This window comes from Poromitra crassiceps (assembly GCF_964638095.1).
Source record: "Poromitra crassiceps genome assembly, chromosome: 7".
Lineage (NCBI taxonomy): Eukaryota > Metazoa > Chordata > Actinopteri > Beryciformes > Melamphaidae > Poromitra > Poromitra crassiceps.
In genome coordinates, this window is record NC_139628.1 from 46,980,453 (window position 1) to 47,003,179 (window position 22,727).

The 22,727-nt window shown below is 42.5% G+C and overlaps 2 protein-coding genes across 2 annotated transcripts in view; both read left to right on the forward strand.

The window, feature by feature from the left end:
* Positions 1-4,871: 4,871 nt before the first annotated feature.
* On the forward strand, positions 4,872-15,814 carry LOC310780245 (uncharacterized protein; the record flags this gene model as incomplete). Its single annotated transcript, XM_083640817.1, has 4 exons — positions 4,872-5,257; positions 10,379-10,504; positions 12,520-12,552; positions 15,696-15,814. The coding sequence occupies exons 1-4, from the start codon at positions 5,095-5,097 to the stop codon at positions 15,812-15,814; spliced, it is 441 nt and encodes a 146-aa protein (XP_083496943.1). The 5' UTR covers positions 4,872-5,094.
* A 1,696-nt stretch (positions 15,815-17,510) lies between these two features.
* The window catches only part of acox3 (acyl-CoA oxidase 3, pristanoyl), a gene marked incomplete at its 5' end in the record, with an annotated part of 39,357 nt that continues 34,140 nt past the window's right edge, over positions 17,511-22,727 (forward strand). Inside the window, 5 exons of the mRNA XM_083640870.1 lie at positions 17,511-17,630; positions 18,897-18,994; positions 19,193-19,328; positions 20,330-20,404; positions 22,100-22,189. Of these exons, the coding sequence (XP_083496996.1) occupies positions 17,511-17,630; positions 18,897-18,994; positions 19,193-19,328; positions 20,330-20,404; positions 22,100-22,189 (519 nt within the window). The remainder of the gene's footprint in view (positions 17,631-18,896; positions 18,995-19,192; positions 19,329-20,329; positions 20,405-22,099; positions 22,190-22,727) is intronic.

Below are 22,727 nucleotides of genomic sequence, written 5' to 3' on the forward strand. Positions count from 1 at the left end.
ACGGCTGGTCGGTCCGGGCTCCTCCCTGCTGTAACGCCTGGGTGGTCCGTGCTCCTCCCTGCTGTAACGCCTGGGTGGTCCGTGCTCCTCCCTGCTGTAATGCCTGGATGGTCCGTGCTCCTCCCTGCTGTAATGGCTGGGTGGTCCGTGCTCCTCCCTGCTGTAACGCCTGGATGGTCCGTGCTCCTCCCTGCTGTAATGCCTGGGTGGTCCGTGCTCCTCCCTCCTGTAACGCCTGGGTGGTCCGTGCTCCTCCCTGCTGTAACGCCTGGGTGGTCCGTGCTCCTCCCTGCTGTAACGCCTGGGTGGTCCGTGCTCCTCCCTGCTGTAACGCCTGGGTGGTCCGTGCTCCTCCCTCCTGTAACGCCTGGGTGGTCCGTGCTCCTCCCTGCTGTAATGGCTGGGTGGTCCGTGCTCCTCCCTGCTGTAACAGCTGGGCGGTCCGGGCTCCTCCCTGCTGTAACGCCTGGGTGGTCCGTGCTCCTCCCTGCTGTAATGCCTGGGTGGTCCGTGCTCCTCCCTGCTGTAACGGCTGGGTGGTCCGTGCTCCTCCCTCCTGTAACGCCTGGGTGGTCCGTGCTCCTCCCTGCTGTAACGGCTGGGTGGAGACTGGAGATTGATGTGGTCATTATGGGCTGTGTTCTGCTGGAATCACATTTGGGACCAGAAAAATACTTTGCTCAAATAAAATCAGAGTGGAGGCATCTTGAAAGGTTAAGATAGCCACTAATGTTAAATGATAAGGTGCTTTCTGTTCTGTGTACCTTCCTATTCATGTAAATATATATCTTCATGTTTGTGTATTTTCTAATTTTTTATGTTTTTTCTTATTTTATTTATACAGCATATTTTCCGTTTCAAATTTTTCCATATAGTACATATTTTCACTTAATTTTCTTTGTCTCAAGATGCTCCGTGCTGTTATTTTGCACATACTGCATACATATTCATACTTGTCATTCAAACATCCTATATTGTTTTTCGATTCGACCCCATTTGACCGGTTCGTATTTCTATCCCATTTCCTTACTAAATTATCCTATTTGCTGCTGCCGCAATGCCCCCATTTCCCCTCAGGGACAATTAAAGTTTCATATACAGTAAATGAATGTAACCTAAACGGGAAATTACACAATAACAAAAACTTCTTATAGTTTCCTCAGTCATTATTAAGCTTTAACCAACTGACGACTGTTGGTAGCCTGGGTGAACCCAGCCTTCAACGTGACGTCACCGTCACGTCACAGACTATGCCTGTAAAGTACATGGAGGTCACGTGGAGGCTGGGTTTATCCAGGCTAGACATGTTGGTACAGGGTATCTGTGTTTAGGAAACATTTCCCTGATGTCCTCAGTCCTCTGCATATGATCAGGTAGAGATGAAATTGGAAATTGACGGTCTGTGCATTGACGATCAATATAGTCGTGATGCAATTTTTCAAAATCCATAACAGTAGATCGCTCCTTTTAACCCTCGATCAAAGAGGAGTAACACCTCATGACCTACAAACCATTAGAGAGACACTAATGTGACCTTGAAGCAGGTTATTGCACCTTTAGCTCCGGCACTGGGACATACACACACTCACTCTGATGCACTGGGACATACACACACTCACTCTGATGCACTGGGACATACACACACTCACTCTGATGCACTGGGACATACACACACTCACTCTGATGCACTGGGACATACACACACTCACTCTGATGCACTGGGACATACACACACTCACTCTGATTGCATTACTGCTTCAGTGGGCTGCAAGAGACAAAGACAGCTGCTAATTGAAGGAGAGATGGATGATCTAATATATTTCAGAGGGGGAGGAGGAAGCATCTTGATAAGCAGAGATATGGAGAAAGACAAACGTGGATTTCCCCTGGACATGTTTAGTCCGTTTGAATTAAACCGTTTAGCCCCTTGCTTCGGATTGTTTGGAATTTCGAACCCTGGTGCAGACAGTCCATGCATGCAGACCAACCCATCGCTCTGTGGCCCGCTTCCAAGAGCTGGTCCCGGCCCGCTTCCAAGTGAACTCTGGAGAGGTTGATATGGTGACAACACCATTTTAACCAACCAATCACATGAAGCGTATCATTTACGCTGCATTATTTACAACATCTGTTTTGGTGACTTCTATCTTATCTTCTTATGTGCAAGGACCAACTTTTTGTGATTTCTGATTATTGCAGTTGTCAGCTCTGTAGTATGGGCCAACACCGTATGTGCGGTCCCTAGAGAGTAGAGTCTCTAGAGTCAAGACCAACATGAACAGAACCTGATGGTGCTCCATGATGTACGACATAGTACAGGCAGAAATTGCTAGAGCATTGTTTTTCTGCCAGGCAACTGTCCTATTTTTGCCTTGCAAGAGCAAATCCGCCAAAGCAAAGCTAATCGGAAACAAAACAATGTATAATTCTTGAATTAGGTCTGAAACAAGGAAGTGGACTATTAGTTGTGAAAGTGCCCGAAGACTCAAACACCCCAGACCAGAGGCCGGTAGGTGAAGTTCACCTCAGGATGTCTTTGTCTCCGAGCACAAAGCGTAGAGGTTATTTTAGTGGCTGGGTTGGAATGACTCTGTTCACCTGTCAGGGAACATCACAGCTAGGTGAGAAGCGAGAACAAGCCCTGAGGGAGGCTTACCAGGACTTCACAGGCTGTGTTATATTGTCAGTGTTGGGGCAGTAATACTGTATATTTTCAAGTAACAAGTAGTGTAACGGATTACAATTTCCAAAAGAGTATAATATTACAGTTACTTATCCAAGTAACTTTCAAATTACTGCATTCTCCAGCGCTGACCCAGGTTAATGTTGCAGAGCTATTTGGGACACAAACCTGTGATGCAAAGATGTACATTGTGTATTGAGAATGCATTGGCACTTGTTGGCCTCTTTTTCGTCTTGCCATCATTTTGTTTGCCCATGTTGCAGATTTTACAACTGTGTGTGGAAGGGGCAGGCACTTTTCAAAAAGCTACTTGGCAGGCGATTGGATGAACCATCTGTCTATCACGTCTACGACAGGCTCGCTCTTCTCTTCTCACTGTCGTCACACCTAGCCTACTGTAAATCCCTCTTCGAGAATGGAATGGACGTGAGGTCACGGTGACCTTGAACCTTGACCTTTGACCACCTGTAATGAGTTCATCCTTCAGTCCAAGTGGACGTTTGTGCCAAATTTGAAGAAATTATAATTTCAATGTATTTTGTATTTTGAAGCCATCCTTCGAAGCCTCACTTACAACCAATTTTCCATTTTAACCAAAGGCACCTGGGGGGAAAACATCCAGCACTTCACTCCATATCTCCATGATGATAAAAAGATCTAAATAAAAAATATCTCTTCCCCATACATGTTGATGGTCTGGGGGCACAGCACAGGCTGTCCCAGATGGCCTGGGGGCACAGCACAGGCATGTCTAGTAGCTCTACCAGATGGGCAGCTTCTGATGGAAACGGGGAAACTTCCAGAGTCCAGTTGTAAATAGAACCAATCTGCAGTCAATGGTGAGGGTTATGCTTTTCAGTAGCTGCTCAGCTCAGTGCTTGACAGAACTCACTTTAACTGCTCAGCTCAGTGCCTGACAGAACTCACTTTAACTGCTCAGCTCAGTGCCTGACAGAACTCACTTGATACATAATTTTACTGCAGCTGTATGATGCCAGAGGACTGGACTGCTTTACTGTAGCTCATAAAGTGGACTTGGACCAATGGGTGTTGGAAACAAGCATCACCTTGTCAAGTCTATTTTAGGTTGGAATGCATCCTGTGTGAATGAACGATGGAGGTAGAGTGTGTGTGTGTGTGTGTGTGTGTGTGTGTGTGTGTGTGTGCGTGTGTGTGTGTGTGTGTGTGTGTGTGTGTGTGTGTGTGTGACCTCCAATGATGACCTATGTCCCCAGAGAGTTATATAATAATTTGGTGATGGGGAGTCATGGCACATATATAGTTGCCCACAAAGTGTCACTGATCACAAATGCGTGCAGTGGAGAGAGAGAGAGAGAGAGAGAGAGAGAGAGAGAGAGAGAGAGAGAGAGAGAGAGAGAGAGAGAGAGAGAGAGAGAGAAAAGAAACATCAGCAGACATGGTGAATACTCCCCTCTGGTGGAGATCAGACACGAATGCAACAACACAGAGCACAATGAGAAGTGAAATCAGTTGCTTGGCTTCAGTGGCACATCATCGTTGAAACACCAGCCTTGTACTGCTTGTTTTCCACCTCACCATCCACCTGAATCCCTGATTAGACTGCTAAAATGAGGCCCAGCAGTGCTCTGGGTCTTGAAGACCCAGACATTGAGAACCACTTATTGAGAGGTGGGTGGGTGAGTTTGTAGTGTTAGATTTTTCTTCCTTCCCATCCATTTGAATGAGCCACAAAAATAACCTTAAAACTGACATTTCACACATTCATGAACATTCAACAACATAAATTCTGGGTCCATCCTGATTTTATTCTTGTGTTACACTAAAATGTGTATCTAAAAATACAATTAGGCCGAGATCCGGTCTCCCATCCCAATGCTCTTTAATGAATAGAATCTGAGAACATTGATTGTATTAGTTATTTGGTTAATTTTTATTTATTTGTGTTTGGTCATTTTTATTTATTTGTGTTTATTGTTTGATAGTAATTATTTGTTTTGAATACAGATAGATGTAAGTCTAGACTCCAGATCAGTGGGTGGCGGTAATGCACCGGAAAGCTGTTTGCCAACTGCCAATATAACCAAAAGAAGAAGAAGAAAAAGAAGAAGATGATGAAGATGAAGATGGCGACCGGTGTATGCAAACATGCTTGAGGCATACGAAGACAAAACAACAGACTGTATGTGTGGAGGATACTATCATCACGAATATATAAACTGGAGCCGAGGCTGCGTTTACTACTAGCTCTGAGAGCAAGAAGAAGCTCCTCTCTCTTCTCGACTCAGATGAATGGTTTAGCGTTAGCTGTTAGCTGTGGAGCTAGCCTTAGCTGTGAAGCTAGCGTTATATTGAAGCTATTGGAGTTTTAAAGCACAGTTTGCCAGTAAATAGTTGAGGAGGAAAAGCTGCCGTGACATCACTGTGTGAAAATGTCTAAAGTCCACAAGCTGAGAGCTGAGGTGGAGCAGCGGCTAACTGCGGCTGTTGAAGAGATATGTGGGCTGTTTGAAAGAACGATAGCAGAGTACGAGGAGGAACAACGGACGCTGCTGGACGCTGTTTTCCATCGTGACGTGCGCTTACACAGAGCAGGTTGGTGACATTTAAATGTTATTACTCACACACATTTATGATATTCCTGCTCACAACAGTTGCTCAGAGTCGGAGCAAATAAAGCAGGGGGGCCTAGACGTACTCGTCGTTTTTGTGTGCGACGGTGTTTGCCTCTGTCAGCAGATTCGTCACACATTGTATTCAGTATTCACAAACATATTACTGCTGCTAGTTAAAAAACAAACAAACATATTCATACTAGTACTGAGTGCATGGGCTTTTGACCAGTCTCCTTCCTTTTGTGTACAGTAAATACTCACCCGCTCAGACCTTTTTGCTATTAAATGCTAAATACCATGTAAGAGCTTTACTCCAAATGAACCAAGCATGGTGTGTCACAAATCATTCTACAGCGACTTCCTGCAATAATAAATAACATAATCAGTTGTTAAATAAAAAAAAAGCATTGTAAGAAGGCATTTGAACTTCTTTTTTATTTCACAAATAAGACAAACAGTTTAAATTGCATACATGTAATCCTTGACATTTGTTATCCACTGTCATTTGAAAGGCATTTGAAGGGGAAAAACTCATTTATTTGTATAGGCCTTAATCGCCTTACAGATCAATCGTTTGACAAAGTGTAACAATAATGTAATGTGTAACAATAGTGCAACGTTAAACAATACATAATAAAATGTAAACAAATGACACAACAACTCCAGCCTTAACCTCCACAAGGGCAAGAAGAACCTCCCTAAAAGCTAAAAACTACTGAAAAAAGAAGCGAAAGTCCAAGGAATCGATAGCTCTGTTGGAACTCTGTCTTTCGGCTAGATATGCTACCCTAGAAACGGAGCTAAGGAATCGATAGAATTAGCATTTCAAATTTCAGTAGTAGTGAAGCCTGATAGAATGCTGTAGAACCAGATTTTTCAGGCCATAGGGATGCACCGATTGGAATATTCTTGGCCAATACGATGTTTAAAATAACAATTTGGCCGATTACCGATAGGCTATATTTGTTTGATTACCCTTTTTGTGAAAGGGAAACAAGAAATCTTCATTATAAACAAATGACTGAACTGTTTTAAAGTATTTTGAGTCCTTCATCATCACTATCTTTGAATGAGCAAGGAATGAAATTCAATCATACAAATTTAATTATTAAGCATACAAGCTTTCATCTGACAAAGATTCATTTGTGAAAAATAACTATTTCAAAAGCCTTTTTAGACCACTATACAACTACCTACTCTCAGCCCCCACCATCGTAACATTGTGATGTTTAGTTTAAGAGCTGTGTGTGGTGTGGCGTGCATTGCGTAAATGTCTGGTGCGCCGCGGGGAAAAGCAAGAAACGCATTTACCAACCCGTGTTGAAGCATCATTATCTAATGCCAGGGCTTAAAATTCAGCATGGGATTGCGAGAATCGCGCATATTTTTGTCAATTCCCGCAGATTTGTAATTTATAATGCGGGAGAAGTCGCGCCGATGTTATGTTAAGCCGACGGTGCGGAACCAACGTTACGGAGACACATTTGACAGCTATTTCCCTCCTTAACTGGGTGATACAGTAGCAGCCTCATCAGTATTGAAATCCAGCACCCCACCAGTTAGTAGAAGCTCTGCAAACTACACAAGACACAGTATAACCAGTGACAGTCAATAGCTGTATTCAACAAACGGTCAGTTGCACTCATACCTTCCAGACAAATGCCCCACAAGACGTTGAGTCTTGCTGACGTGGGTGGCTTATTATGTCACAAGTCCTCTGTGAGATGTGGATGTGTTTGTGTCTCATCCAAGCTCTGTAGAATAGCAACAAATGTTAGCTATTTAGAATCTTTTATGATGCACTGAGGTATAACTTGCCTTGTTATCCTTGCATTTGTTTGTTAGCCTGGATTTCCCCTAAGGGGTCGTGGTAAAGTGCTCGCTTCTCCTTTGGATAAAGGACCTTCACAATCATGTACCGGTAAATAGGATGAATCATGATCAGGGTCACCATCAATGCAATGCAACTAGCTAACGTTTAACTTCCAGAACCGTCTACATCTTTTGGTGTCACACTCTGATGTTATAACCAGGATAAGATGAGTAAAGACTAGCAAACAAGCTTGATGTTAACGAGCTGGCTGTTTCGTAGCTAATGCTAGTAAGCTAACTGCATTTGTAAGTTCATGTTAAGGGTTAACAGCTAGCCTCAATGAAGCAGCATAGAGAACTGAAGTAAACAGGTGAATTCATGACGAAATGCTGTCCTGTTCCGCTGTTTGCTGAAAAACCACTGCAAGGATTGCTAGTTGTTGCTTCTCCCACAAGGTGTTTGATCCTCCTGGCATACATTACAGATGGCATGTGTTGTATCTGTCTCACACACTAATGACACGGCCGAGATGTTTTAGCTGTGTTGGCATGTGACCATTGAAAATAACAAAAATAAAGTCTGCACACTAGTGTTGCTGCTGGTCCCAGTATCACCACAGGAATGTGACGTTTCAGGCAAATCCCTTCCTCAGACATGAAGCTAGTACAGAGACACACCTTCAAATACCCTTACAGGGGTCAGCTGACAGAGGTCACCTGACTGGTCCACTGATACACCATATTCATAGTAAAAAAGATGCATAATGGTATTATTAAATTAGAAATAGAAAAATATGAAAATACAAACACTATATATATATACAGATTCAGGTTATATACCAATATAATACAATGCCACCAAAGTGTACTACCAATTGTCATACACAGTGGTCAAACAGGTAAAAAACCTGCAGTGTCCAGAGAACAGAACAACTTGAATATCACATGACTAGAGCATCAGGTATAATAAACCGTCATGATGAAATGCAATACAATATCAAGAGAAAAACTATATTAGAAAGCACAGTGTAACCTAGGGCTGTCCTCTAAAAGTCTAATAGTCGAATCTTCAGTCGAGAGACCCATGAGTCGACGGAGATCCCTCAAGTCGAGCAGCCGTTTTTCCCCCCATTTCAATTCCAATCTTAATTGAATTTGTTAATTTATTCTTGTTTAGATTTATTTACAGGATGCCTATCAGTTTTTGAGAAATAGGCTAAAGAACTGTATAGCCTAGCCCTAGGCAATGGAGATGTCATTTCAAAGCAGCGGCAAAGTCTTGTTTTTTTACACTCTTTAATTTGTTTATTCATGCAGGCTGCATGTTTTAATGTTTAAAAGGTGAAATAAAAAATTAGGCTATATAAGAGCTTAATTTTAAAAAGAAATACATGTGTCCTGCCTGTCTCATTATTCAGACAAATCCATTATCCAATAGCCCGACGTCGGCAATTAAAATCTTGCATGATCAGTCGCTTATTGATTTTTAAATGCTCAAAATATGTCTCCATGTTGCATTGACTGTTGATGTGGTCGAAATAATTACTGAAGATACGTTTTTTTTTTTTAGAATAGTAGAATATTCGTATTTGACAGTCGAATTCGATTCGACTGTCCAAGTCGAGATCAGCCCTAGTAACCTGATTAGTAAGAGGTGCCTCTACTACTATAATAAAAATGTGGTAATATTGAATAATGAAAAAAATATCACAGCAATGGACAAAATGCTGTAAAACCCCCACAATATAATAGAATAGATTGCATGTGACCATTGACCACAGGTCTGCCTAGAAATGGCTCATGTGTTTTGCGCCATCAATCAGTTTTGGCAATCGGAGCGTATAAAGCATTATCGCAATTCTCCGATCTCATATTTAGGCTGAAAATCTGGCAGATGGACTGAAGCATCCCTACAGACGTGCAAAATACAATCTTGTCAACCTCAGGATGGGATTTTATTATGTGTGGGACTTTTTCACTAATTTCCTGTACTGTTGTGCCTGGGAAGAAGAGTGTGAGCACTATGGAGCATGGACTCTCACATTTCTGACTATCAAGTCACCAATATTGAGCGTTGATGGAATAGTCAGCTCAAGCTTATGTAGGAGCGGACAAGGGCCCCAGGTGCCACCAGTGCCCCAGTGGAGCAGCGGTGGGATGGAGCCCGAGTCCTCCGACGCCGGGCATCTGCTCCTCCTGGAACGGTGGATAATCAAGAGGGACCAGGCTGGGGATCATGGTGGAAAGGGGAGGATGTTTCTCCGGCTCATCCAGGACCTGGTAGCGTTTACCAAGCTGGAGAGGCTCTGGCAGAGAGGCGTGGGAAGAAGTCCCTCCACCGCTGTACAAGACTCCAGTGATTTGGATTACAGGGTGTCAAGTGTTTTGTTCCCAACCCCGGGCAGGGATCCTCCACCGGGGCTGTCAGGATGGTGGCGTTGATGATGGAGCCGGACTAATGGGATGGTGGTGTTTTTTGGCCGCCCGGGACGTCACAGCCAACAGGAGGGAGTTGAACAGTTCCTCCTCGCCTTCTTTTATTTGATTCAGTGTTGTTAGTTGAACTTTTCTCTGCTTGAGGGGCCCAAAACACTGACTGTCGAGAGCGGATAAACACCACGTGCGATGCTGGGAAGAGCAGCGCTCCTAGCACATCCTTACCATCGAGAATGAACTGCAGAAAGGCAGCTCAATTAATTAGACACGGCCGCTTATTCTTCCTTTCAAGTCCTGCAGTCTTTTGGCTCAGACGGTGACAGCTGGAACACTCGGGAGGTGACGTGAGAGCTGAGGAGCTATGATGTTGTAGTTCCAGTAGAGGAGGTGGTTGGAGGGGAGTGAGTGGGCTGAGGGTTTTAGTCAAATGGCTAGTTCAGTAGGGTCGGGTGGCTGAAAAGCAAGAAAATAACTGAGTAAAAGGAATTTGGTGAGGGGTCGATGATAGACTGCTTAAGTAGGCAGGCATCAGTGGATTTAACGTTACTGCTGCACAGGGGGAAACTTCATCAGGCCTGCAGGCTGTAGTCCAGGTTAAACCACAGTGGAATTGTCCACGGTTTGAACTGTGGTGGTGATGTTGAGAAGGTGGACTAAAACCTATTAAAACTCGATAAGATCTGTTAAAACACTTGAAGAATAAAACGTTCTAGCGTTGTGGTGGCTGCCAGGGCAGCAAGCTACAGTCTTTGGTAGCACGCAATCATTTTCCCATTAACATTATGAAGTAATGGTAAACATTTAGGTAGTTTTCCTTAATGTGAATTGGTCTGTATTTCATTTGTACCCCCAGACCTCCAGCAGCTGTTTGTCAGTAAAGAAGAGGTTCCCCCTGAGCAGCAGGAGTGGTGCCGCAGCCTGTACCAGGAGGACCCAGAGCTCCCACACATTAAAGAGGAACAGGAGGAACTCTGGACCAGTCAGGAGGGAGAGCAGCTTCAAGGGCCAGAGGAGGCCCATATCACCCAGTTCTCATTCACTCCTGTCCCTCTGAAGAGTGAAGATGATGCAGAGAGACCTCAGTCCTCACAGCTTCATCAAAGCCAGACTGATGAGAACAGAGAGGAAGAGCCTCTAGCCAGCAGCTCAACTGAACAGATGAAAACAGAAGCTGATGGAAAGGACTGTGGATTATCAGAACCAGCCAGGAACTTAGATCCAGCTAATCATTTACAATCAACTTCAGTCTTATCTGAACCTAAGACTGAAGACAGTGATGAGGATTGGATGGAGACTAGTGGACCTCAGTCAGGTTTAGACTGCCTGAAATACAATGATGCACTTGACAATAAATGCTTTAATTGCTCAGTTTGTGGTAAAAGATTTCACCGCAGGGGAATGCTGCTGATACACATGAGATTCCACACAGGAGAGAAACCATTTGATTGCTCAGTCTGTGGTAAAAGTTATTGTCAAAAAGCAGACTTGAAGAGACACATGATAGTCCACACAGGAGAGAAGCAATTTATTTGCTCAGTTTGTGGTAAAAGTTATAGTCAAAAAACGGACTTGAAGAGACACATGAGAGTCCACACAGGAGAGACACCATTTAATTGCTCAGTTTGTGGTAAATGTTTTGGTCGTGAAGGACACTTGAAGAGACACATGATAGTCCACACAGGAGAAAAACCATTTAATTGCTTAATATGTAGTAAAGGTTTTGCTTGTGAACAAAACTTGAAGAGACACATGATAGTCCACACAGGAGAGAAACCATATAATTGCGCAGTCTGTGGTAAAAGTTTTGGTCTTGAAGCAAACTTGAAGAGACACATGATAGTTCACACAGGAGAGAAGGCATTTACTTGCGCAGTCTGTCGTAAACGTTTTGGTTGTAAAGGACACTTGATTCGACACATGATAGTCCACACAGGAGAGAAACCATTTAATTGCTCATTCTGTGGTAAAAGTTATTGTCAAAAAGCAGACTTAAAGAAACACATGAGAGTCCACACAGGAGAATAACAATTTAATTGCTCAGTCTGTGGTAAAACCTTTGGTTATGAAAATAACTTGAAGAGACACATGAGGTACCACACAGGAGAGTAACCACATACCGTAATTGCTCAACACACACACATGCGCATGCACGCGCACGGACACACACACACACACACACTGACTCTATGTGTGTGTATTATATAATTATGTTTTGTGTGATTGTATAGTTAGGCCCATTTTCTGGAAAGTCATTTCAGATATGCATGTTATGAAATATTTTACGGATACATTTTTTGAGACATAAGTCCACACAGGAGATACACCTACAGTTGTTCAACCTGTGGGAACATTAGTCCACTCAGAGGAGCAACCATTTAGTTCAGTTTGTAGTCAAAGTTTTAGGGTTTATTTATCTGAAGATTCACATCAGAGCCCATACTCTCTGTTTCTCCTGTCATTTTTGCCCATGATTCTGTCATGGTTTTGCTAGGCACCTATTGCACCGACCTATTGCATGGCAACAATTCAATGTTATTTATTTTGTTTCAGTATAATCATATTGTGATATCATAGATCACATCAATGATTTATTGATAAAACATGTCTCAAAATGAGCTCTGAAATGAATGGGGGGGGGTATTAATTGTTACATTATAGAGTTGCATCTTACATTTTGTTACCATGCATTTCAATGAGCTCAATCTTGTCGTATATAGTTGTAGGACTTTCTATCAAATGAAATAAACAATGTATGTTTCAATATCTTGTCAACACCATTTATTGTTGATCAATTTAAATAACTGTTCCCATGCACACACTGAACATGTGTGCAAAACAAGTAATTACGGTAGTTTAAACATAAATAAAGAATTGTTTTATGACCAAAGATTTCGGGCTGGGCGGTATTTTAGACCATCAAGATGTGTCTTAATGAAATTAGCAAGATTAACCAGACTCCTGTTAGTGCTTGCCAGCTCCCCCCTTGCTCCATAGTCTTCATCGTCTTCATCACAGTTGTGGCGGCATGTGAGAACATACAGTATAATGCATGTGTGAAATTATCACAAGGTAGTATCTGGGCGTGGAAAAGCGAGGTCCTCAATTGGGAAGTCTGGGGTAGCTTTGAACAAGTGAACTTATTCTGTAACTCTTGTCCGTGATCTTCATTCAAATCCTGCATGGCTACTGGGTTGTTGGTACTGGGTTGTTGCAAGCCGCAGCCTCGCGTGGCATGTCCGGTGTTGTGATCATAGACAAAACTTTTCTCCCTTTTATTTTTCCCGTTCAAGTTTGATTCAGCTTAACATGTAAAACAGTGATTCTCAACCTTTTTCATATCAAGGATCCCTAAATCAGTCCACAATAGAGCTACGCACCCATTTGATGAGATTTTGTCTCTCGGATCCAAATGTGGGAATATTGTCAGATATGATTTTGTCCAGAATTCCATGACTATCAATATATTGTAGGTAGAGATATCAGTGAAACTATGATCAAAACAGTAATCATCTGCATTCTCTAATTGTGTTAACTTCTTGAAGTAATACAAATTTAACACTTCATCAATTTGCTAGCTGGTTATCAACTGACTCTGTCAACCCAGGATAGGGGTTTGTAACAAATAGCCAATCACATGCAACATGGATAGATCCAGATCAGACGATTGGATATGATAAGATTAAAATATTGATCCCTGTGGGGAAATTAGATTGTTGCACAGGAAAAGTAATATTATTCAGCCGGAAAAAAAGATACAAGCGCAAAACTACAATAGAAATGGGCTAAAATAATCAAACAATAAAAGACATAGACATAGACCTAATTATAGGATGATATGCCATAATATTTCCTGCTGACATTTTCAACACAGGGGTAAAGAAATTGACTAAATGGGCCAGCTATCTTTCTAGTATTAATAACTCAAAACGCTTATTTCGTAACTGAGTTTCAGGGGAGAGAGATCTTGTCATTCAGATTTAGGGGCAGCGATCAGCAGCAAGCAGTCTTTGTTATCCCGCAATAATGTTCCAATTAACATTATGAAGTAAATGTAACAAGTTTACGTAGTTTTCCTTAATGTGAATTTGTCTGTATTTAATTTGTACGTGTCGTCCAGACCTCCAGCAGCTGTTTGTCAGGAAAGAAGAGGTCCCCCCTGAGCAGCAGGAGTGGAGCTCCAGTCTGGACCAGGAGGACCCAGATACCCCACACATTAAAGAGGAACAGGAGGAACTCTGGACCAGTCAGGAGGGAGAGCAGCTTCAATGGCCAGAGGAGGCCCATATCACCCAATTCCCATTCACTCCTGTCCCTCTGAAGAGTGAAGGTGATGAAGAGAGACCTCAGTCCTCACAGCTTCATCAAAGCCAAACTGAGGAGAACAGAGAGGCAGAGCCTCTAGCCAGCAGCTCAACTGAACAGATGAAAACAGAAGCTGATGGAAAGGACTGTGGAGTGTCAGAACCAGCCAGGAACTTTGATCTAACTAATGCTTTACAACCAACTAGTGCTGGCAAGACTTCACATTATGAACCTGGGACTGAAGACTGTGATGATGATTGGATGGAGACTAGTGGACCTCAGTCAGGTTTAGACTCACTGAAAAACGATGAAGTAGTTGGCGATAAACGCTTTACTTGCTCAGTTTGTGGTAAAAGATTTCACCGTAGGTCAATTCTGCTGATACACATGAGATTCCACACAGGAGAGAAACCATTTAATTGCTCAGTCTGTAGTAAAAGTTATTGTCAAAAAGCAGACTTGAAGAGACACATGATAGTCCACACAGGAGAGAAATTTATTTGCTCGGTTTGTGGTAAAAGTTATAGTCAAAAAACAGACCTGAAGAGACACATGATGGTCCACACAGGGCAGACACCATTTAATTGTTCAATTTGTGGTAAAGGTTTTACTCGTGAAGGACACTTGAAGAGACACATGATAGTCCACACAGGAGAGAAACCATGTAATTGCTTAATCTGTGGTAGAAGTTTTGGACTTGAAGAAAACTTGAAGGTGCATATGAGAGTCCACACAGGAGAGAAACCATTTAATTGCTCAGTCTGTGGTAAAGGTTTTGGTCATAGAGGAGATGTGAAGAAACATATGAGAGTCCACACCGGAGAGTAACAATTTAATTTGTGTGTGTGTGTGTGTGTGTGTGTGTGTGTGTGTGTGTGTGTGTGTGTGTGTGTGTGTGTGTGTGGTATATTATGTGTGTATTAACTGTATAATTCTGTTTTGTGTGATTATCTAAGTTAGGACCATTCCCTGGAAAATCCTTTGAGACATGCATGTGATGAAATATTTTACTGATAACATTTTTCGAGAGAAACCTCCAGGGGAGAAACCTACAGTTGCTCAACCTGTGAGAACAACATTTGAAGATACACATTAGTCCACTCAGGGGAGCAACCATTTAGTTCAGTTTGTAGTCAAATATTTAGAATTTATCTGAAGATTCACATCAGAGCCCCTACTCTCTGTTTCTCCTGTCATTGTTGCTGATGATTCCATCATGGTTTTGCCAGGGACCTAGTGCATGGGCAATAATTCAATTTTAATTTTAATTTTCTTTCAGTAGAATCATATTGTGATATCATCGATCATGTTCACGTCAGTGATTGTGATCTCAAAATGAGCTCTGAAATAAATTAGGGGATATTATTTATTACAGTATAGATTTGTAGCTTACATTTTATAAGCATGGAGCAGCTGTGGCATAGGCGGTCGGTGGTTTTATCCCCGCCCAGAAGATGGTATGTGGGTGTGCAGAAGCTTACTTTATTCTTTTATATATTGGAATTTAAATAATTTTGATATTGATCTAGTCCAGGAATATTCAACTAAATTTCTCCGGTCAATAAAATGTCTACCATCAAAGGTCCAAACTGAGCCCTCGCGGACATCAGTCGTACATACCGTGATGTGTTCAATGTCACCACATCAAGTCTGCGAGTGCCAGAGACTACAAGGCTATATAATAAGCCACTGATAGACAGGCCTAAAGACTACAATGTTAAAAATGCATTTTGCTTACTGTACCTCTATGGTCTGTACATATTTCTGTCATGATGTGGTTGAATATTATTTCTGGTCGAGATGATAAGTAATATTTTAATAAAGTCATTGTTTTACACATTCATAAGTTTTTTTTGTTTTTTTGTTAGGCTGCACCCACAGACACGTCTGCCCCTGTGGCTGCACAGTTCCTCTACCGTTACTGTGCAGACTGTGGAGGCAGAACCGCCTCTGCCTGGTATCACAGCCGGTGTCCAGCCAGAGATAATGCACAATCACGTGCTGCGTTCAAGATAACTTGGAAGTTTCCACTCCAGATTTCCAACATCCGACATCATTGCTGGTGGATGATTTAATATTCAATAACTCTGCCCTAACCAAATCTAAATGACATCACTTTGAACACAACAAAAACAAAGGGCAGTTCTGACTCTTCAAATGTTGTTTTTTTCTAGTAAACCACATAAAAAACCTTCACAAAGCTACTTTGGCTTTTATAGCCTCCTAGAGCATTTTGCCTAAGAATTCAAATTAAATGCTTTGACATAATCTGTCAAATCAAACATGTCAATGTATTTAATACAGCTTATTCTTAGTAAAGTGCATAACTCAATAGAAAAATAAAGGTTTTATACATACTTTTATATTGTAAATGGGAACAATAAATCCATGGTGATGACATGATTAGTAATTTATGAAACCAGTAGATGGCGGTAGTGCAACAAGGAGGATGTGAATAGCCAGTAAAAGCCAATAAGAAGAAGACGACTACAGTAAATAATACGAAGAAGTTAGCTAGGCTACATGTCATGAGGACACAGCACAGTAGCGGGGAGAAGGTTAGCTAAACCACACCGATTTTATCGATATCTTGATGTGTGCGTTGATCTGTTTGTATTAAATGTTATTGCTGAGGGCATAGAATACATTTTGGGTTTGGACTGAGGTAGACAGTGTGACTCGTCGTGGGGAGAGCATTGAGGAAGTTGGTCAGTCAAGTCTGGTGGCAGTGACAGTAACACAGGTGAGTTTTTGATGGCTATAACGTTAACGTTAGCCGCATATGGAAAGAACAGGGTGACTTAAAACGTTCAACATAAAACAGTAGTACAAGCATTCAGATGTAGTACAAGGTTTGTTGCAGTGGTCTTCTTAATTATCATAAATGGGTATTTCTCAGAGATTGCAGATCGATTGAACCTTGAACTCTGCCTGTCATTGCGACAGTAACGTTAGCTATACGTCAGTGTCAGAGAGTAGACTCACTCTTTTCAGTCCTTTCATTTTTCATCCTCTCTAAGCCTGCTGCTGCTGTTTAGACCCATATCAACGCAAAATGTGCCAGTGTAGACAGGACTCCTATCTCTCTGTTTCTGTTATATTGTATGCTTTGTCCAGATTACTGTTATTTGTTTTCTGAGGTAGAGAACCTATAAACCCATCTAGGCTTTACTCTCTCTACCCGCACGTGTGTGTGTGTGTGTGTGTGTGTGTGTGTGTGTGTATGTGTGTGTGTATATATATATATATATATATATATATATATACACCTAGTTACCTAGTTACAGGCTAAATTCACTTCTTGTACCCCGTAGTTACCCTGTAAGTACATGTGTGGTACCCCGTAATTACCCTATAAGTACAGATCTTGTTACCCTGTAGTCACAGGGTTATTTGCGGGCTGTATTCTAAAGCGTTACCCATTTTTTTCGTAGCCTTTTGCAATTATAATTTATAATTGCAGATGCTGACATTGTGATTTGATTAATTGTGGAGCAGCACTATACTACTGCTGCTATGAATATTAAAACATTTGTTATTCCTTCATGCTTGGGTGGAATCTGATATAAGTGTCTCATTTGAATCCATTCAGGTTAAGGGCTTCTCATAGACCATAAAGTGCCTTGTTGTCCTCCTCGATGAGCACCTCCAGCTCTGAGGTGAAGTCTGAACAGAGGGAGAAGATGGACCATGCTGTGGCCGACCTCCCCAGCGGCCCGCTGGACATCTACAGGAAGAAAGCCTCCTTCAACTGGAAGGACATGGTCCTGTTCATAGACGGAGAGGACGTGCTGGCATTCAAGGTAAGTTAGCCATCATCATCATATCATCATCATCATCATCATCATCATCATCATTATCATAATACCAACTAGTATTTGAGGAAGTACTACTACTTAATGTATAGCCTTCTGTAGACCTGGTTAAGGCTGTATCGAATATATGTTTTTCACATTTGAATATTCTATTCAGCTTCTTCATGAATATTCAAATGTCTGCCGTGACATCATCACGACGTAAAAATAAATAAATAAAAACCCTCAATTTGAATAAAGTCATTCATCAGATTAAATATGAGCTAGTCTTTTTGTGAAATCAACTTTCTTGAATATAACTGCAGTGAAAAGTATTACATAGAGCAAATCTTGTAATAGGAGTTTTCTCAATTGACTATTCATGGACATTAACAGCGTTCTCCACTTGTGCACACAATGTCCAGCTGGCTGAAAGTAGTAGCCAACTGAGAGAAAGTTATTGCATCTCAATATAACCCTACAGTGGAGGGAGGGGGGGGGGATATGCTGTGTGTGGGAAGCCATGTGATCATCAGAGCAAACCGCCATCAGCCTCACCAATTCATGGTTAAATACTTTGGGATTCAACACATTAACATTGTTCCCCGTGGTCAGAGAAAGTCAACATGGTGGTGAGGCAGAAACACATTAGCTACTTCACCCTGATAAAAATCATTCAAAACTTTGCAGTAGTTTTACTACTTGACTCCACGGTCTTTTCACATAACATTAGTTCCAACAAATATGGAGGAATAATCACTTTAATCACGTTGGCGATGACTTTTTAACAGCTAACGTTAATCACTTGTTTGCAGTTAATCACTTTTTGGCAGAACACGGACATTGTAACCAAGATTTACGTTTGATAAAACAGCATGCCATAATTATACCGGGAAGGTATTTGAAATATCTGGGAAGCCTTGCTTGTTCCACAACATTATTGTCTGCTCGAACAAAGTGCTACAGTACCATTACCCCCACCCCCGTTTCTGTTGTTGTTGTTGTTGTTGTTGGTTTAGTCTTTCTTTTTTTGTGAGTACTCGCTGACGCGTTCATAACAGAAGGAGAGCACTCGAATATTAAAATGACTTAAAATGCCCATCCCTAACTCCAACCTGCATTATGCCAAACATCTGATTTGGGCTGGCAGTCTGAACAAGGCCAAAATGTCTGAGTGAACCCAGTTAAAGCCTGCTGTGACTGCAAAGGATGGCTACTGCACTACTTCTTATTCTCCACATACAGTACATCTGTACTTTGTCTCTGTGCCGGCAGAAATATGTGTTCAGGACGCTGGAGAATGATCCTCTCTTCGCCCGTCAACCTGGTGAAGATCTCCCCATGGAGAAGATGAGAGAGCTAACCTTCCTCAGGTATCACACACACACACACACACACACACATGCACGTACGCACACACACACACACACACACACACACACACACACACACACACACACACACACACACACACACACACACACACACACACACGGATATAGTGGCTATAAAAATAAATAATAAAATCACCATCAGTAAAGATACTAAAGCTTGCAATGAAACACCCACAGGGTGAAGCAGCTCTTCCGCTACAACTTAATGACACAAGAGGACGTGATGGCGAACCCGTGGAAGATGGTGGTCCTCAACGACTGTCTGGGCATGTACGACTGGTCGATGGCCGCCAAGTTCTTCCTCAACAAAGGGGTGAGAGTGTGTGTACGTGTGCATAGGTTACGCAGGCAAGATCCACACCAATAAAGGCCCTTTGAACACAGACTTGTTTTATCAGTAGGAGATCTCTATCACTATCAAACATAAATGCTGTACATATTGTAGAAAGTCAAGATGGCAGAACTAGCAGTGCAGCAAAGACAGGCTTTTACTGCAGGCTAAAATACTTGCCGCAGCATACTAGAATGAATTCTCTAATCATTCATCTAATAGTTATTATAATAATCATAATAATAAACACATTAGCTAGCTGTGATCAGGGAAGAACCTCCATCCTATCATAGGGGGCCCACACTGACTGCGCCAGATCTGACTAAAGCTGCAGACACACTACAGATTGTCGGCCATGTCTGATTCTACATCACTGAGCGTCTGTCTGTGGCTCTAGTCTTTGCGGTCTGTCCCGTCGGCCATGTCGGAGGCTTTTTCGGACAATTCTACATCACTCTGATTGGCTGGTCAGGTCAGCTTGGTTGAGCAGCGAGAAGAGAGGGCCACGCACAAAACGTTCTTCTCATTTTTCAACTTCATCTCGAATATTTTCAAAGCCCCTTGAGCCTGTCGCTGTATGTTATCACCCATTCAGTTGTGTGTGGTTTCTCCCTATCTTCCCACCTCCTCCTCTTCCTCTTCTTCTTCCACAAGCAAAAGACCAGGCAAGGCCTGACACATATCACACATATTCTTGATTAGAATTAGAACTACTGTAGCAATGTTACGAAAGCGTCTAAGTGGTGAGCGAGAGTGGTCTGAAAACAGTGGGCAAACACTTTGTACTGTATCTGCAGTCCTACTGTAGGTCTCACACGTGCTAGTTGACCATCAGCTGTAGTCTTTAGGGTGTGTTCAAGTGCATCTTTCTGGCCCCGACACGAGAACAGTCGGCCTTTACATATACAGTATATACAGTAACTAACCTGATATTTCCATCTGACCCTTCTAAATGTTGCTTTCTTACCGCTGTTCTTTTTCAGATGTTTGGGGCGACTGTTGCCAACTCCGGCTCAGCGAGACACGTGAAGTTTGTCCAAAACACTGAAGATATGACGGTAACACCTCAACCCAATACACAGCCTCACACTACCAATACTACACCCTACTTGCAGTCATAGAAATGGGATAACTGGATAAGACTGATTGTCAAAATAATCCACAAAGGCATGCGGTGAGCCATAGAAGTTGTTTTGGGACCATCCGAGCGCAAACTTTATTTTCTCCAAATTCAGAAAAGACATTGCATTCATTTAGCTATTTTAAAATTTTTATATAAAAATTTACTTTTTTGTGCCTTGATTGCTCGAGTTAAGAGCACAGAACTTTAATCTTATTCACAAATAAATGTCTGCAAATCAAGTTATGGTTCCAACAATCCTTGGAAAAGAGCACTGAGCAAGCTAATAGCCCCGTTAATAATACAGTAATTAAATAAAGGCAAAAATCTTCAGCTGTAGAAGTATCTGGATTCTAGGATGTAAACCATCTGCCTCCCTGTCTGACCTGCTGGTGACTATGCTGCGTCTTGTAGTGATGATAGTAGCTATTCTGAATGGACAAAATCAATAATGACAATAATGTTGCAAAATCGTAGTGAATTAAGGGCAGTTTTGATTTGCATGACCTCACCTACAAATAAATGCTCCAACATTGTGAATCTGAGCCTAAGCGCCTTATGCAAACGTGCCCTTTGGTCAGCTTGCTAGTTCTACCACAGTTATTGCCAGTGAAGCATTTGGTCTCTATCTAGGTTATCTAAAACACAGCAGTGTGATAAGGTTCATGATGGTCGATAAAAGTGCCCAGCATTTAGTTGTGTTGCCGCTCAGATTTGTTTATATTATATCCTTACTTATATTTGTTTATGAAAATTATATATCTTTGAGTATGTTTATGCTGTGTTATTCTGTTTACAACTTTACCAGGCTTTTCAAATACAATATAGTTAATTTTGGTTTCCAATTGAGATACAACATGATGGCAAAGGATCATTGCATTGTATGCCTAACCATATTCACAGCATTCAAGTTTGATCCCCCATACATTCATAAGTTGCACCTGCTCCTGTGTGTTAAGTTGCACCTGCTGCTGTGTGTTAAGTTGCACCTGCTGCTGTGTGTTAAGTTGCACCTGCTCCTGTGTGTTAAGTTGCACCTGCTCCTGTGTGTTAAGTTGCACCTGCTGCTGTGTGTTAAGTTGCACCTGCTCCTGTGTGTTAAGTTGCACCTGCTCCTGTGTGTTAAGTTGCACGTGCTCCTGTGTGTTAAGTTGCACCTGCTGCTGTGTGTTAAGTTGCACGTGCTCCTGTGTGTTAAGTTGCACCTCCTCCTGTGTGTTAAGTTGCACGTGCTCCTGTGTGTTAAGTTGCACCTGCTGCTGTGTGTTAAGTTGCACCTGCTCCTGTGTGTTAAGTTGCACCTGCTCCTGTGTGTTAAGTTGCACCTGCTGCTGTGTGTTAAGTTGCACCTGCTCCTGTGTGTTAAGTTGCACCTGCTCCTGTGTGTTAAGTTGCACCCCCTCCTGTGTGTTAAGTTGCACCTGCTCCTGTGTGTTAAGTTGCACCTGCTCCTGTGTGTTAAGTTGCACCTGCTCCTGTGTGTTAAGTTGCACCTGCTGCTGTGTGTTAAGTTGCACCTGCTGCTGTGTGTTAAGTTGCACCTGCTCCTGTGTGTTAAGTTGCACCTGCTCCTGTGTGTTAAGTTGCACCTGCTGCTGTGTGTTAAGTTGCACCTGCTCCTGTGTGTTTGTAGACATTTGGCTGCTTTGCGCTGACTGAGCTGAGCCACGGCAGCAACACCAGAGCCATGAGGACGACGGCCACCTACGACCCCAGCAGCCAGGTCAGCACCAGGCACTTCACAACAAGCACACCAGGCACTTTACAACAAGCACACCAGGCACTTCACAACAGGGACACCAGGCACTTCACAACAAGGACACCAGGCACTTCACAACAAGCACACCAGGCACTTCACAACAAGGACACCAGGCACTTCACAACAAGCACACCAGGCACTTCACAACAAGCACACCAGGCACTTCACAACAAGCACACCAGGCACTTCATAACAAGCACATCCGGGCACTTCACAACAGGGACACCAGGCACTTCACAACAAGCACACCAGGCACTTCACAACAAGCACACCAGGCACTTCACAACAGGGACACCAGGCACTTCATAACAAGCACATCCGGGCACTTCACAACAGGGACACCAGGCACTTCACAACATGGACACCAGGCACTTCACAACAAGCACACCAGGCACTTCACAACAAGCACACCAGGCACTTCACAACAAGCACACCAGGCACTTTACAACAAGCACATCCGGGCACTTCATAACAAGCACATCCGGGCACTTCACAACAGGGA